Source organism: Protopterus annectens, chromosome 10.part0 (assembly GCF_019279795.1).
Source record: "Protopterus annectens isolate FY-2018-M chromosome 10.part0, PAN1.0, whole genome shotgun sequence".
Taxonomy (NCBI): Eukaryota; Metazoa; Chordata; order Ceratodontiformes; family Protopteridae; genus Protopterus; species Protopterus annectens.
The window spans coordinates 465,434,108-465,450,073 of record NC_056744.1 but is presented as its reverse complement, the minus strand read 5'-3'; the positions used below and the strand labels follow the sequence as shown (position 1 = coordinate 465,450,073).

Sequence of the window (15,966 nt, the reverse complement as noted above, 5' to 3'; positions counted from 1 at the left end):
GTGCAGTAGACTGTTGATTCTATTCCAACACTAAGTAGCTGGATTAATTTTCTAATACTGACACTGCAGTGCAGCCGAAGGGAGGGGAGCCTGCACTCCTAAGTGTGCTCTCTTTCAGATCAGCTATTAAACCGAGGCTCAATCTGCCCGAGTTGTTGGCAGCTCTGGTGGATATAAAAGATCCTACAGTACTTATCGAGAAAAGAAGGGAAAGAGTGCTGGTGTCCTGGCTAAATAAATTAAATAAATAACACAAACAGTAAGAGTTCAAATGAAGGCATGGGCATAACCAGCATAATGTGCTTCCAAAGTAACAGAAAGGACAACTGGCCCTCAAGACAGTTAGGTCAAAGCCACTTAAGACATGCATATATATCTGCATGTTCAATGCTGGGTTTGTAGATCACACAACCTGTACAACTGTGCACTGCTGCCTGCATGCATTAATGCTTTAAATCGCCATCAAAACTCTATTCATTTTTTTAAAACATTTTGGGAACTTTCCTATGTTATCTTAATAATACATTTAGTACAGAAATGACCACTGTTGAATACTCATCCTATTTGCTGATCTTGTGTACTCTATGGAGGTGAGTGCAAGTGGCAGTGAGCTTACATTGCAGAAGTCTTACTTACTGTTTGCATCAACAGGAAGAAAACACAGACTGTTTGAGAAAATGCTAGGACACCACCTTCAGGAGAAATAAGGGGTTGTTCCTGAAAGAAATCCAGTACTTGAAGAATACCAAACAGCATTCCCTAAGCAACATAACACAGCTCAAAGATTTGTTAGAAGGACGAGGTACAGAAATGTCTCTTCCAAGAGACTAACTTCAAGCCCTTTACAGCTGGATCAAAAGATGGACATGTAAGCATATAAATTACAAAATCCAAATGCCATGGAAAGTAGCTGTTCTTTACAGAAGGGCAAAGATAGGATCCCTTCCAAAACTTCTTAGACAATCTATTGCCAAGTCAGAGTTGTGTCCTTCATAAACTTAGGATGCATTAAAATGGTGAAAGTATACATGTTAACCACGAACTATCAGAGGCCCAACTCGTAGGTTCCCAACATAACTCATACAGACCTGAAAGTTCACCAGCTGAGGAGAACATCCTATTCATTCAATTTCACTGACATACTGCACCTAGAAGAAGGCCTCCTAACAGCTTCTTGCACATTTGAGATTTCCTGTCTGAAGAAATCAAAGTTATCATAGCAGGACCAAGATTTAAAATACATGTATTCTTCCTGCTATAATGTGGAGGTGTTACTACTGTCTTGGCAGAGGGTAACATCTAAAATACTGGAAAGCAGGTCCTTCTAGGTCATGTCAGGACTAAAAAGGATGATTATAGTTCTTCCTGCTTAAAATGTGTCATAACATGCTAGCAGATTATGAGAAACAGAACAAATGCTTGAAGAATCATTCATTCTTTTCTGTCTCCAGAAGACTGCAGGTCTTGCGAAGTCTGTACTGTCCTTGATCTTGAAAAGATCCACTCTTGGATGGCCCACACATTGAAGATAGTTTGGATGCACTTTTGATGCAGGTGCAGCTACAGTGTTATCACACAACTCGGGGAATTTGCACTAACATTGCTGCATCATTTTCTGCTAGAGGGAACAACAGTGTATACCACCAATGCATGCTGGACACACAAGAGCTTACAAAATCAGAAACAGATCTCAAACCTGTTCCATGCCACTTAAAGTAGGGCTGCTGCAAAATAAGCTCTCAAGTTGCCAATGGTAAAAATCATAATCATTGACTGTGTTTGATCTGGGAAACTTCCAGACTGGTGGAACATATCCAACAGACTTAGATCCAATAAAACCAGCACATCCTAAAAGGAACAATGACTCTGCAGGCACTGGTAGCTCAATGCCCACTGCATCGCACTCAGAGTAAATCAAGGCAAGGGGACCAGGAACCCTACAGATGACAAACACCCAGCACGCACAGCATAATATAAGCAATGCTATAGCTTTCAATTGTCACTCAAGAGTTTAGAACTCAGAATTCCTGCATTCTCTCTTTCTGAAGAAATAAGGGAATGCCAAAGAACAACATTCAAGTTATAGCCAAAAAATTTAATCAAGCGCACTAAGCAAAATTTCCTTTGGTTTCTCCAAATAATGCAACCATAACAGTATCCAGTTCTAGTTTTATTCTAGGGAGTGGTAAATGGGAGCAATTGCCAGCCAACAATTTGGCAAGGAATACAATAAGACTGAAGCATCTCCACTAACACTGGGGGGACATTTGGGGGTAGAGAAAACGATACATGTTGCCACTGCACTTTTAGTAAGAAGCTTCAAAGAAAACTGCAGAAAACATCTGTGGAATTCCCACATATGTACACCCCAAGAGGATTCCATAATGGTCTACAAGACCTGAGACAACAACTGCATCAGAACCAGAGGATGACCTCTCATACAACATGTGCCAGGAGAAATCGCTGAGGACCAGAAAAGGCAAATCCCTACTTTCTCAATATTTTCTAGGTTACAACCTGCCTCTTTAGACCTCTGCTGGCAGTGCACTATCTATACAGCTTCTTTTCAGACAAAATTGGGAGTGGAAGAATAACTACTCAAAAGTTAACTTAATGATCTCCAATAATTTGGCCTAGTTGGTAGTTGGGAAAAATGAAGAACTACCTGAGAAGCAAGTTTCTTGATCAACTTCACATCCAGTTCAGCAGGCCTGAGATTTGGTAGGACTCCAGTGTATGTGAAGACATTTTCTTCATGAGAACTTGGTCTGCTTTCGACTCATAGGTTTTCCTGGGTTTGCACTAGGCATTTGATCGAACAGACCATTTATACCACAGCCACTGCAATTCCTACTACTTGCTCCCTCTTTATACAAGAGGCTGAGAGGCTAGACAAGGGCTGAATCTGCAGGTTCTCTTCAACTCAGAAAGGACGGATATGAATAGGGTTAGGGAGCTACTTTGTTTGCTACAGAAGGGAAATTTGCTCCAACGGAAGGGGATCCTTTGGGTGAAATATCCATCATGAAAGCGGGCTCTATTTACGTTATGATTTCTCTTGTGCATGTATTTGCTGTGTTTCTGGTTTTGTGAATATGAATGAAATCAAGCAGGACTGGGCAATTTGTAGCCATACAGACTAGGTACAGATCACACACAAGAGTGTGTAAGAGGTTGAGATGACTAAAGTAGTGCATGGCTCAGGAGAATCCTGTTTTCTAAAAAAGCACTGTGGATTTTCATGTTGGAGCATGTTTTTGGATAGATATATGCCAAAGGGGGAATTATATTTTACTATGGATTTGATGACAACATACCTGTACCTAGAAAAATCACTTGGTAATTGGGTAGCTATGTAAAAAAAAATCTTAACTGCAGTAAATATGTAATGGCTGAATGAAAGTTAATTGCATATAAAAGTGTCTACGTCAGTAATCACCTTTATCTACCTTGAGGTATGTATTGTTTATGTGACAGTTACATGGCTGTTCATGCTTCCCAAATGATAAGGTATTACATTCTTTTGGCATTAAGCTTGAGACAATTGGCCTGGCGCCAAGACTTTGTGCAGGGTTGGCTCTCCTGGAGGATGACAGTGCCCCAAGGAGATTATGGTGGCTCTTAATTTACATTTGGCTGCAAATATGGTCAGCCAGTGACTCGTGATGTCTGCTTTGACATTAGTAGAATACAAGCCAGATGGTACTGTCCCTAATACAGAGCCCTGGGGGACTCCACTAGTGACGACTATATTGATCACAGTATATTCAGGGTTTCATCACTCTGCTCTACAAGGCAGGTAAGTATGTAGGCTTCTCTTGATGAGGTCTCTAGAGTAACAGGACTGAAACAATGGCAACTGTGGCACCTATTGATGTTTTACTCAAAACTCAGGCAGAAAATGCAGTTCATGTAAAGGTCTTGATTGTTGATCGGATGAGAAATTTCCTAATATGCATGACAAAATAATACAAAGTAGAGGAATGCATAGCCAAGCATAATTTCCTATTCCTTGCACAAAGGGCACCAGAGAACATGATAAAGGAAAACTGAACAAGCCACTAAGAGAGCCATGGTGTAATGGTAAATACTCTGAACATTGACTCCAGCGATCAGAGATCAAATCTCAGTGGAATTTGTTGTGCTCTGATTTTTCTGGGAGTGGGAGGTTGGCATAATGGTTAAGGTGTTTAACCTTACAGACACAAGGTGCAGGGTTTGATTCTCACATGGGATTATCGGATATGGCCCACAAGGGCAGTTAGCCAAGTACTAATCTATGAGCTGGAAAGGTATTAAAATATACTGCAGAAAAATTCTTGAAGATTTAAATTTCTTCACCTTCTCTCTAATCTGCCTTTTATCTTTTCTTGGCAGCTAGTCCCAAGCCGTGACAGTTATGTCTGAAATCACATGCCCTACAGCAATATTGCTAATTATGATCCAAATCAAATGAATCGGACCATTCAAAATGAGGAATTATGGGACACCGATTATCATACTTCCTTTGTAATACTTGAGTGGAGGTTTTAACTTCACCTGGATCACAGCCAGCACTGAACAAGTCATTTAGCTCATCCATGTGGAAATTCTCTGTGTTACACAATGAGTAAGTAATAAGCAGGTGTCACCGACAAAGTGACAGAATAAAGCAGTGGTTCTCATTCTTGCACAAAATACCAGGCACACAATTAAAACTATAAGCAGACAATGGTCTGCTACTTTTATGTCATCTGTGCTTTTTTGATACATTGTGCCTCCCAATGCTGTATTCACATGTGCCCTATACTCTTCTAACCTGCATTCTCTTCACACTTCACAACAGAAAGTTAAGACCACAGAGGTAAAGATCCACAAGCAGTTAAGTCGCAGAAGAATGAATCAGGTTAGTACTTACCAGAGCAGTGGGGCTCTGCCACTGTTAGCATCTCATTACGAGGTGCTACTGCTGTGCAACTTGAATCATTCTGGGGCTGGGCCTGAGGCAAATGAGTTGATCTCAGATGTCCTGTTATCAGTGAAACATCATAATTTCCATCATCTTCTGGGTTTTCAGCTGGTATGGGAACATGACTACATGCACCTGGAAAAGGGGGTGAGGGGGATACAGAAATGTTGGAATTATTACCTTCCAAAAGGCAGACATAAATTCACATGAAAGAAGAATATAGTAGAAGAGTTTCAGGTTTCCAGTAAATTATGAATAGCAAATTTAGTAGTATCCAGATTATTAAACATACTGGCATCTCAGCTAAAGTATCTACAATTCATTTTTCCAAAACAGTTTTACAGTTCACATTCACTAAAGGAAAAAAAGTTATTCAGACAAGACAGTTCAGTAACTCTCTCTGAGCAAAAACTATATAATGCATATCATCTGGCATACTAAACTTATAAGCACTTTTCACTGCAAATTACATTGTATGTTATGGCAACAGATGTTGAAGCCATATACAGATACAACACAAAACACTGTTTTAAAATAATTCTATCTTCCCTGTACCAAAGGCTGAAATCTGCTAGGCTGGATGCCTGATGACAGAATGGCAAATACTCAGCTCATACTTTAATTCTTACCTATCATTTTTCAGAATACCAAATTTAAGTTTGCTTGTTTATTTATTTTGTCACCAGCATATTATAACTGGCAGTGAGCATTTTCATCATAAGTCCAAGAGAGCAGATCAACATAACATTACAGAAAGTAAATTAGTATATTCAATTTACATTTAACATTTGAAAAGTATGAGACATAACGCACAAAACAGAAGGTACATAAGACGTGTAGTACTTACAGTAATGGAGAGGGTCCTAGAACTAAAGCCACAAGCAGATGGATCACTCAGTAAAACAAATGTTCCCAGGTTCTTAAGTACTTCCAGCTATCTCATAATGCACCATGGCACTCTCCCTCTGTAGATCTGAGGTTAGCCATGGCAAAGATAACAGTAAGACAAAAGGCACTCTTAACCAAGATAGGGTCATTAATGAGCACTGACCCTGTTATACAGATCCAATGGTATGCTAAGTACATAACTTTCTAACCTGACAACTGCAGTTCATCCTTGGTGAATCCCAGGAAAGAGTCCCAAGCTTCTTCAACAAGGCAGAATCCTAGAAGAGCATACCCTTTTTAATGGTTGTATTGCCCAAATCTCAGATCCGGAACTGGGTCTGGAAATGAGATCTAGTCTGTAATGCCTTACATGGCCTTTCTCTTTGAAAAACTTTGCAGTCAGTGCACATATGTTATAGGGGACTGGATTTCTGAAAAAGGCCAATGATGCAGCTAAAGCTCTAGTACAATAAGCCTTACCAACGTGTAGCAATGTCTCAGCACAATTAACATAATAAAATTTTATAAAAATTAGATTATCTGGCAATTTGAAGTTTAGAAATGATACGGCACACAGATTTAGAGGAAAATTAACAGAAAGCTGGGCACCATTATGCATGGACTTAGTTGTCTCTTAATTAATTAATTCTCAATTGGTGATGAATGTCTCTGTAGTACTATTAACAGCCTCTTCTAATCCTGGGGGTATTTAAGAGTACAGGCATATATAATGCACGGTTTTAAAATAGACTCTGCTGCAACTTCAGGCATTAGGCAGGATTGTTTCTACGGGAAACACCATGTGAAGAACCAACTAAGATGGTTCAGCTGAAAGACAATGAGGTTTAGAAATCCTTCTGGCTGAAGTAATGGCTACCATAAAAACTATTTTCCAAATAAGCAACTTCAACGCTGTGTACACAGAGGCTCAAATGGAGCCTTAGTTTTTCAGGACAAGGTAAAAGTCCCATTGTGTATAAATTGCTTTAGCATGAAACTGTTCTACTGCTTCTGTATACATTTTCAACATCTAAAGTATCCAAGGCCTTCCTTAAAGGTAAAGAACTAGAATTTTGTCATTGATAAAAGTCAGAGATGGCAACCAAATGCACTTTAATGAAAGACCAACTTAGACCAATTTCAAAAAAGCCACCAGGTATTTTAGGACTATGAGAACAGGACTGGAAAAGGGATACAAGCCCTTAGAATTAACTCAGATTGAAAAATGTATCTGCTTGCTTCCATAAGGTTTCCATGTGCTAGACTACATATACTGGCCACTCTACTGCAAAATGAAGGATTACTAGTAACTATTGGAAGCAGAGAAGCCAAGCAGTGAACTGCATGGAGAAGATGATCGGATGAAACCTGCCTGCTTGGTTAACAGTATTAAAGATGAACATTTTCTCAAAAGAGTTGGCAGAAAATGATGGATCCAGATCAGCCAAGGCCACTAAGAATTTGAGGATGAAAACTTCCACTGTGAGACAGTCCCGGAAAGATGGATTGGTCACCATGACTGTTCTCATCTCCAGTATGCTGATATGAAAATAAAGTTCTCACAATGTCCAGACACAATGAACTAGCCACAAAATGAAAATTCCTCCACCTCAAAGCAGACACTTCCACTATGACTATGACTGTAGCCACGGAAGGAGACTGGAGGAAGGGGCTGTCAAAGGAAAAATATAGCATCCACCATATTAAATGATGCCTAAGAGACTAAGCAATGCAGATTTGATGCTCTTCTGGATATGCATTCAAAGACCACAGAATACCAAGGATCCTCTAGAGAACACTCATGTGGGATCTGAAATGAGTAACTATAAGTATGGCTGCCACCATAAGATTCAGCACCATGAGAGAGAGGCAAACTGTGGTTGTACTGAATACGAAAACAGAAGAAACCCTGGCTTGGACAGTCAATTCCTTCCAGTGAGAATCCTTCTCTGCATAATATTGCATCAAAACTATAGCCTACAAACTTTAGCAGCACAGCATGTTATACTTAGGACTTGAAACAAGCTGTTTATACAGCCCCTCACCAACACTAACAGATATATGGAGGGAGCTGTTAAGAGCCACTCTTGGAAATATATTAACTCCCTGCATGTGGATGTGCTACAAAAGCAGATCTGCATCAGGTGAATAGCCTAGAGGCTGCAATGAGATGCAAATATGCAGCAACAGACACATCTGGAAACACCCTGGGGACTGAAGTGAAACCAAGTGGAAAAATCTGGTACTGATAATGACTGATTTCAACTCTGAACAGTAGAAATTGCATGCATTCCTTTGTGATCTTTACGTAGAGGTAAGCATCTTGGAGATCTAACCAATATACCTACTCTCCATCTAACAGATATACTGACTGCATCAAGACAAATCGAAAAAAGTTCTTTAAGGACAAAAATATGTAAGCTGCATAGATCCAAAATTGGCCTGAAGTTTTGGCAATTAAAAGAATCTGTATTAATATTTGTACCCTCTCTGATATGGTGGGCCTCTTCCACTGTTAACTCTGCAAATCTGGAGGTGTCTAAAATGGGACATACACACATCATTAGGCTCATCACAGTAGACGATGTTGCTGATTAGGGAAGTAACTCTGATAGGTCTATTAAGCAATCTGGCTGATGGCTTGGTCCACTTCATCAGGGCAATCTATTTAAAGCTCCACCACATAAGTCACGGTTGTTGTATTCCCTTCAAAGAAAATGTGGAGGACACATACACACTTTGAAGTGTTCCCCTATTCTGGATTCCTCATCTCATGGTACACCTTGGAGCTCAGAGGTATTTGATCCTTCTGTATAGCCACTGCAAGCACCAAAGTATCCAGCATAGGAGTCCTTGATCAGAAACTCTCTTTTCTGGAAGAACACAGAAAATGGTATATTTTAAGTACTGGGCTACTGTATCTGGTTTATCACAGTCAACACTGGTGGTGACCTTTAAAATATCATTCACAAATGGCAGAATAACCCTGGAACAATAGTGAACAGACCTGAACATTTTCTGTAGCATTCACTATGAGGAAAACACAGCCAGTTGGCCCTCCGATACATTATCTCCAAGACCTCTGCAAATCTGGAGGTGTCTAAAATAGGACACAGGACAGTCAGGTGGTCCTCATCATCCAGATCAGGAAAGGAGGTTTCTGTAGGTAAATCCTTGTATGTTTCCTCATTCATGTAGTCTTCATGACCACACCTGAAGAAGGTGAATCTGAAGAAGAGGAAGACTATCTTTTGGAGGCTGAAAATGTATACAGAAGCAGTAGAACGGTTTCATGCCATCATGCCCTGAATGACAGCTTGCGAGTCTCTAGTCTTAAAAACAGATATATCAGAACAAGCAGACAAAGTTGGCAACTTTGTGGGACACCAGCGAAGGCTACCGACTTGAAACTGAGGCCAGCATTGATAAGTTCATTGGCTGCAAAGTAATCTAGACCAGATTCTCTGACACCAAGATCAATGGCTCCAATGCCAACACCAAAAATGTAGGGGTAAAAGTTGGAGCCAATACCCATCACCCAAGAACTGACCCCTAAAGTCACCACTGAGTTCGACAGCGCTGACAATGGCAACATCAAAACTGAATGCAAAGTTGACATCCACAATATCAACATCTTAGTAACTGACACGGGTTAGGACATCAAAACTGACGCCAACCTATTTGAGGAAAGTAATACAAATTGTGCAGAGAGGTGAGGAAAGCCTCAGCATCTTGGACTTGGGATACAGAAGATGGTCAAACTTTCTGTTACCTTCCAAAACTGTGGAAGAGGAAAAGGTGCAGTAAACGTTTGCTGAGTTAATGTCAAATACTTCTGGGGTGCAGCCTTGTCTCAATGTGAAAGTGTAAGATCTTGGCTGTGGAAATGGCATCATTATATTGTAGTACCCCACAATGTCAGACTGTGCACAAGTGGATGTGGCCTGTGTGACTGACATGCCAAATGGTGATGTCATATGCAAACTGTGCATGACTGACTGACAAGCAGACTTGCTAATAACATCATGACACTTTTCAATAATGGAATGTCACACCTAAAACAATGCATGTGGTGAGGGTTAAGTGAGGCTGATGCCCCCTCACAGAAAGTACATTTCCAATCCAATTACAATTTCAAATACCAACCAAAAGGGTATTCGTTTTCATTCTAGGCATAATTGTAGCTTAGTACTGAAAAATAGAATTTTGTGATATTACTTTTTCTTAGAAAACCTGGGTGTACAAATCAAAAGCGAGTGATTTATGTTTAAATGGAAACGTGGTTATTCTGTACTTCTAACTGCAATCTGTCTTTAGATGCTGTACTATTTGTATGCTTTGCTGTTTCTCTACTTCTACTAAACCTTTTCTCTTATAAATTCTTGTCTTCCTAATTTCCACATAACTCCTTGGTAAAATTGGCTTATTTTATTTCAATAAGACAGGACTGCAAAACAAGCAAATCAGAGTAACTACTGCCTTTTCTTATTGTTTCTCTAGACTTGCATATCTGTGAAATCAGGGCCAGCCCTTTTCATCATACTATTGCCATCCACCACTTTTCTGGTCTATTCTGATCATCCCCCTCCCCACAAGAACAACTGCAGCCTAATCAGGGCCAGCCCTTTTCATTATAACCTATAAACTTACTGATAGTCTTCCTTCATCTGTTGCCCGCTACGCTCCTCTCCCTTCCCCCAATTCCCTCCCACCCCCAGTGGTCCTACCTTTATTACAAACAGTAACCCCTCCCACCCTTCAACCTATAAAATCACCACACCTATACTTCCTCCTACAACTTCTATTATCCCTCCTACTTAGCTAATATGTACAAGCACACCATACCTATAGTCACTGCATGAACACTCCTTGCAGACATCACATCTTAAACTTCCACCATTCCTGCACTCAACCACTACCACTGTACCACCGCTCGTATCCCACATCTACTCTACTACTCTCTCATCAGGTCAACAACCATCCCAATACACCCTCTATATAGACTACAGACCACAGTACCTAAACTTAAAACAACCTCTCAACCTAACATAACCCTACCACCATACCTATTGCCAACAGAACTCAATCAAAAAACTTCCCTTATAAGCAAGCATATACAGAAATTGATAATGCTAATAATCTCATCCATATCCAACCTAGCACTCAGTGGAGACATCCATCCTAATCCTGGTCCCTCTATCTCCAACCCCTCCCCTCATAATCAGACTACAAACCACATCTCCCAAATCACAGCCAATAGAAAGCCAACCGACCTCCTTCTGATAGGCCTAAATATTAGAAGTATATGCAACAAGGTGTTTGAACTCCATGCCACCATAGACTTCTACTCCCTGATGCAGTGATCCTTACAGAAACATGGTTAAAACCACACATTACTAATGAGCAAATCCTCCCTGCTGGTTACAATATACTAAGAGTAGACCGACTAAACAAAAAAGGAGGTGGTATAGCTAATATATTTAAGCATTATCTAGATATCCAGATCTTAAAGTTAGCAGCTCCCCAAATAGATAAGGAAGAAATAATATATGCCAACCTTAAAATAAACCAAAATAAAACCCTAAACATAATAGGTTGCTACTTCCCACCTGGCCACAACATTCCTCCACTTGAAAACCTCCTCTGCTGGACTACCCACCACCTACCCCCCAAAAAAACTTTAATTCTAGGAGACTTCAACACTGACTGGCAATCCTGCTGTAGCAACCACCCAACCCATCATGTAAATCTTCATGGATTCACCCAACTAGTCCAGTCACCTACTAGGATAAATAACTCCAACAAACACACTACCCTTGATTGGATACTAGTCAATAAGAGCCCCCAGTCATATATAGCAGGCTGCTTATCAGACAGCCTCAGTGATCACTCCCCAACCTTCTTACTAAGAAAACACCTTTATAAAGCAAAACCCATCATCTACCGTCAAATATGCAAAAAAGAAATTAACTTCAACCCTCTCTCACTCAGCTCATCCCTAAAAGACTGTAACTGGCAACATCTAAAATACCTCAAACTAGATGACGCAGTTGACTACTTTAATAAAACATTCCTAAGCATCCTTAATTTCCATGCCCTTATAAGACATTCCCGAACTAGAGCCCAACAATCCCCATGGCTACAAAAAAACACAAAGTCTGAAATGAAAAACAGGGATAAAGCATGGGACAACTGGCGCAAAACCAAAACCCCCTCTACTAGGCAAAAATTCCTAAAACTATGCAATAGAACCAAAAAGCTTATAAAACAGGACAAAATCCAATACTACCAGTCTGCCCTTACCTCCTCCCAACATAACCCCAAACAATTCTGGTCCTCAAACTCCATCCTCCACCCAGGTAAAGTAAGTACACCCACTCCTAACTTAACTTACTCCTCCAAAAATATTGCTACCTCTTTCAACAATCACTTCACACAAACCTTCAACAATCACTTCACACAAACCGTACTATCACTAGCTAGACAACAGAACCTCCCCATAAACCCACACCACCACCTAGAACTAACAATCTCCCAACTAGCTTCTCTTTCTCTCCTGTTCCTACCTTCAAAATAAAGCAACTACTAACTAAACTTAAAACCACCAGATTAGCAGCAGACAACCTCCCAGGTGAGTACATTCAACTTGCAGCTGATGCTCTAGTCTACCTTGTATCACTCCTGATTGACAGATCTCTGTCAGAAAGTTATATTCCTACACTATGGAAAGTCTCACACAATTCTCCTACACAAAGGAGGCCCCTCCATGGATCTAACCAATTACCGCCCCATAGCTATTCTCTCGCCACTCTCCAAAATACTAGAGAGATGCATTCATTCTCAAGTCTCAGCTCACCTCCTTGCTAACAACATCCTCTCCAACACACAACACGGTTTCCGACCTAACCATAGCACCACCACTGCCTTACTCTTTCTGTAACACTATCCTACAAAATAAAAATACAGGTTATCTCTCCTCAGCTACCTTCCTAGACCTCTCTAAAGCTTTCGATATGATCCCACACAAACAACTCCTCTCTCTTCTCAATAACCTATCCTTCTTTCAACCAGTCATCAACTGGTTTCAGAGTTACCTATCCGACCGCCAACAAGCAGTTGTTTGGCAGGACAACCTATCCCCCAACGACCAGTCTCCATAAGAGTTCCCAAAGGGTCCATCCTGGGACCCCTACTCTTCTCTATTTTCACCAATAATCTAGCCTCAGCCACAACACATGGCATACTCATACAATACGCAGATGACTCAACCAACATCTGCACAGCCCACTCCCTACCAGAACTGCAAAAAGTCACACAGGAAGCATTTACTTCTATTGAAACTGTTATCTGATTCCCAACTAATACTCAACCCAAACAAAACAAAATTACTAATCTTCCAACTCACCAAACTTACCCTAGACAGCTCTCACTTTATCACAGCAAAAGACAACGCCACCATCCATCCTACAGAACACACCAAATTACTAGGAGTAGAAATAGACAATAAACTGAAATTTGACATTCACATTTCCATGACCATTAAAAAAGTGCACAAAAAACTAGGAGCATTATACAGAAATCAGGAACTACTTACCAAAGCAGCTAAAATTTCGGTAGGAAATTCTCATCTTATCTCTACCCTACTCTATGCCTCTCCAATATTTACTAATCTTAGACAATGTGATCTAAATAAGCTCGAAACCTGCTACAACAAAAATCGCCAAATTCACCACAGGGGCTTCCTACCATACTCACCACTGTCTCTCACTAGCAGAACTGGGCTGGCTAGAGCTCCCCCACCTCCTTCAATGGTACCAACTCACACTCTCCCACAAACTAATAAACCCCCACCTCCTTCAATGGTACCAACTCACACTCGCCCACAAACTAATAAACCAACCACTAAAAGTCCCATCCCTCCAGAATCTACTCCAACCCTACATAACCACGAGTCCCCCAAGATCCAGCCACAAAAACCTCCTACAAGTCACAAGAGCCATTAACTCTGCTGGAGAAGCATTATTCTCCTGCACTATAGGCAAACTCTGGAACTCCCTCCCATCCTCAATTACCTCTAACTTCTTGCACCCACTTTAAATCCTTACTAAAAATCACACTTCAAAACTTGCCAGATATGCCCTTGCAACCCCCCCCTCTAATACCATTCACTCCCCCCCACTCACTACCTCTCTCAGCCCCCCCTCTAATACCATTCACTCCCCCCACTCACTACCTCTCTCAGCCCCCTATCAACAACCTACTCTTAGCAAGCTTGGCTACTCATGTTTCCAGCTACCTACCAAATACTAACTTCTTGTAGCAACAACTGCTAATGGCTGTTATGTAACTCAAAAACAGTTTGTATCAATTGTTCACTGATGAATCTCAACTACATTTTAACCACGTTTAGTATAGGTCACCATATTTTAAAATTGTATTATGCTCTACAGCTGTTTTACATCTGTTTTATTCTTGGCTTGCGTCCTTAACTGGACTAATGTCTATATTTAAATGCTATGTTTTTTTTAACTGTATAATGCAAATAATAATGTGGAGCTTTTCTCCCCGGGCCTCCGCTGAAAATGGACCTGTGTCCAGTCGGACTCTCCCGGTCAACAAATGTAAATAAATATTTGTTCATTTGACGAAAGGTTGGACACACCAAAAAAGGGTTTCTGAGATTCTGGGCATGCCATGGTTGATCTGAAGTTGCCTGGTACTTCTAAGTGGTTAGTAGACAATGCCTTTTGAAGGGAAAATGGTAATGGCGCTTATCTTCTGAGAGTTAGAACTATTCCTTTCAGTATCTTGTTTATTTTTGTGCTTTGTTTGCTCGCTAGGTACGTGGACTGGTCCAAAGACCTGCTCCATAGCTCCTTCTCCTGTATCTTTATACTCTAAATATTACTTGGGTAAGAGCAGCTTGAGATCAATGTCGACATTTCTTTGGTAGTGGCTGTAGTTCTTGCAATCACAGTATATTCTTCACTAGGCTGACAGCTGTTTTCCAATGAGTGTCTTCTTTGACAGGTTGTACTACACAGCAGAGCTTGCTACTGTATCTATTTTTCAGCATAATTGTATCCTTATACCCCCCCCGTGTCACATGTTTTGAAATGAGTTTTCATAACAGCCAGTAAAAATCAATGTTTAGTTCACTATTTCCCTGAATCGACATACCAAATACCTGGTAAATATTCATGAAGCCGGTGAGGACATCTCAATGAATATTCATTACATATTTGTACACATCACCAGGAGTTGGATAGTGGGTGGATTTAGGGCAGGCCTTCCTACTGTGCATCCATGTGGGGTACTACAATACAATAATGCCGTGGAAAGTTGGCTTAAATCTCCCCCTCAGATACCAGACAGGAGACATGTAAGCACTAAGTATCTTAGCTCTGTTTTTGGTAAATTCAGCAAAACTTTTACTTGGCTTACACACTACAGGTTTACGTAATCTTTAGATTAAAGAACAGCTATTGCTCTCAGTAGTATCTTTTGGTTCAGAAAACTGTAATCTTCCTACACATTCTATAATTTACACATTACTTAAATACATGTCAGAGAGCATGAAATGAAATAAAAGCACTGCAGTATCAATGTAATGAATACAGAGAGACAAAAAAAGAGGCAAAATATATCCTTCAAAAGGTAAGCAGATTAACAACTAAAAGCAGCAAAGGAGACAGGAAAGGCCTAAGCTCAATTACAGAAAAAAGGAATCATTTCTGAAATATTTTTTTAAGAAAACAAAACACATGAAAATATATAGCAAAATGATGAAACACGGTGAACTCCAGCAGCCAAGACTGTCAGTAGTGAAACATATTAACATACTAGACTTATAACCAATAATTAAAAAAAAGCAGCCTGGGTAATTTAGGATGACCATCTGGATCTCTCTGAGTAGCAACAAAGATCCAGTGAGGGAAAGTGGTGATTTGCATTATATGATAGGGTGAGTTAATTAACCTGGAAATGTTAGCTTTGCCCAGCAGTCTTAATGCTTGCAACCTTAGCCCTACAAATTTTATACATTTACATATATGTGTTTATACACTGTGGTGTATTACAAGTTAAACTGAATTTTTTTCTACTGCTCTAATGTGAAAATACTATTTTAT

The 15,966-nt window shown here is 40.2% G+C and overlaps 1 protein-coding gene across 2 annotated transcripts in view; it reads right to left on the bottom strand.

Annotated features, from left to right (window-relative positions):
- DPH2 (diphthamide biosynthesis 2) overlaps nucleotides 1-15,966 on the bottom strand; it is a 570,647-nt gene that overhangs the window by 144,066 nt on the left and 410,615 nt on the right. For both annotated transcript variants that reach the window (XM_044085365.1, XM_044085366.1), the window contains one exon: nucleotides 4,898-5,083. In XM_044085365.1, the coding sequence (XP_043941300.1) occupies nucleotides 4,898-5,083 (186 nt within the window). The remainder of the gene's footprint in view (nucleotides 1-4,897; nucleotides 5,084-15,966) is intronic.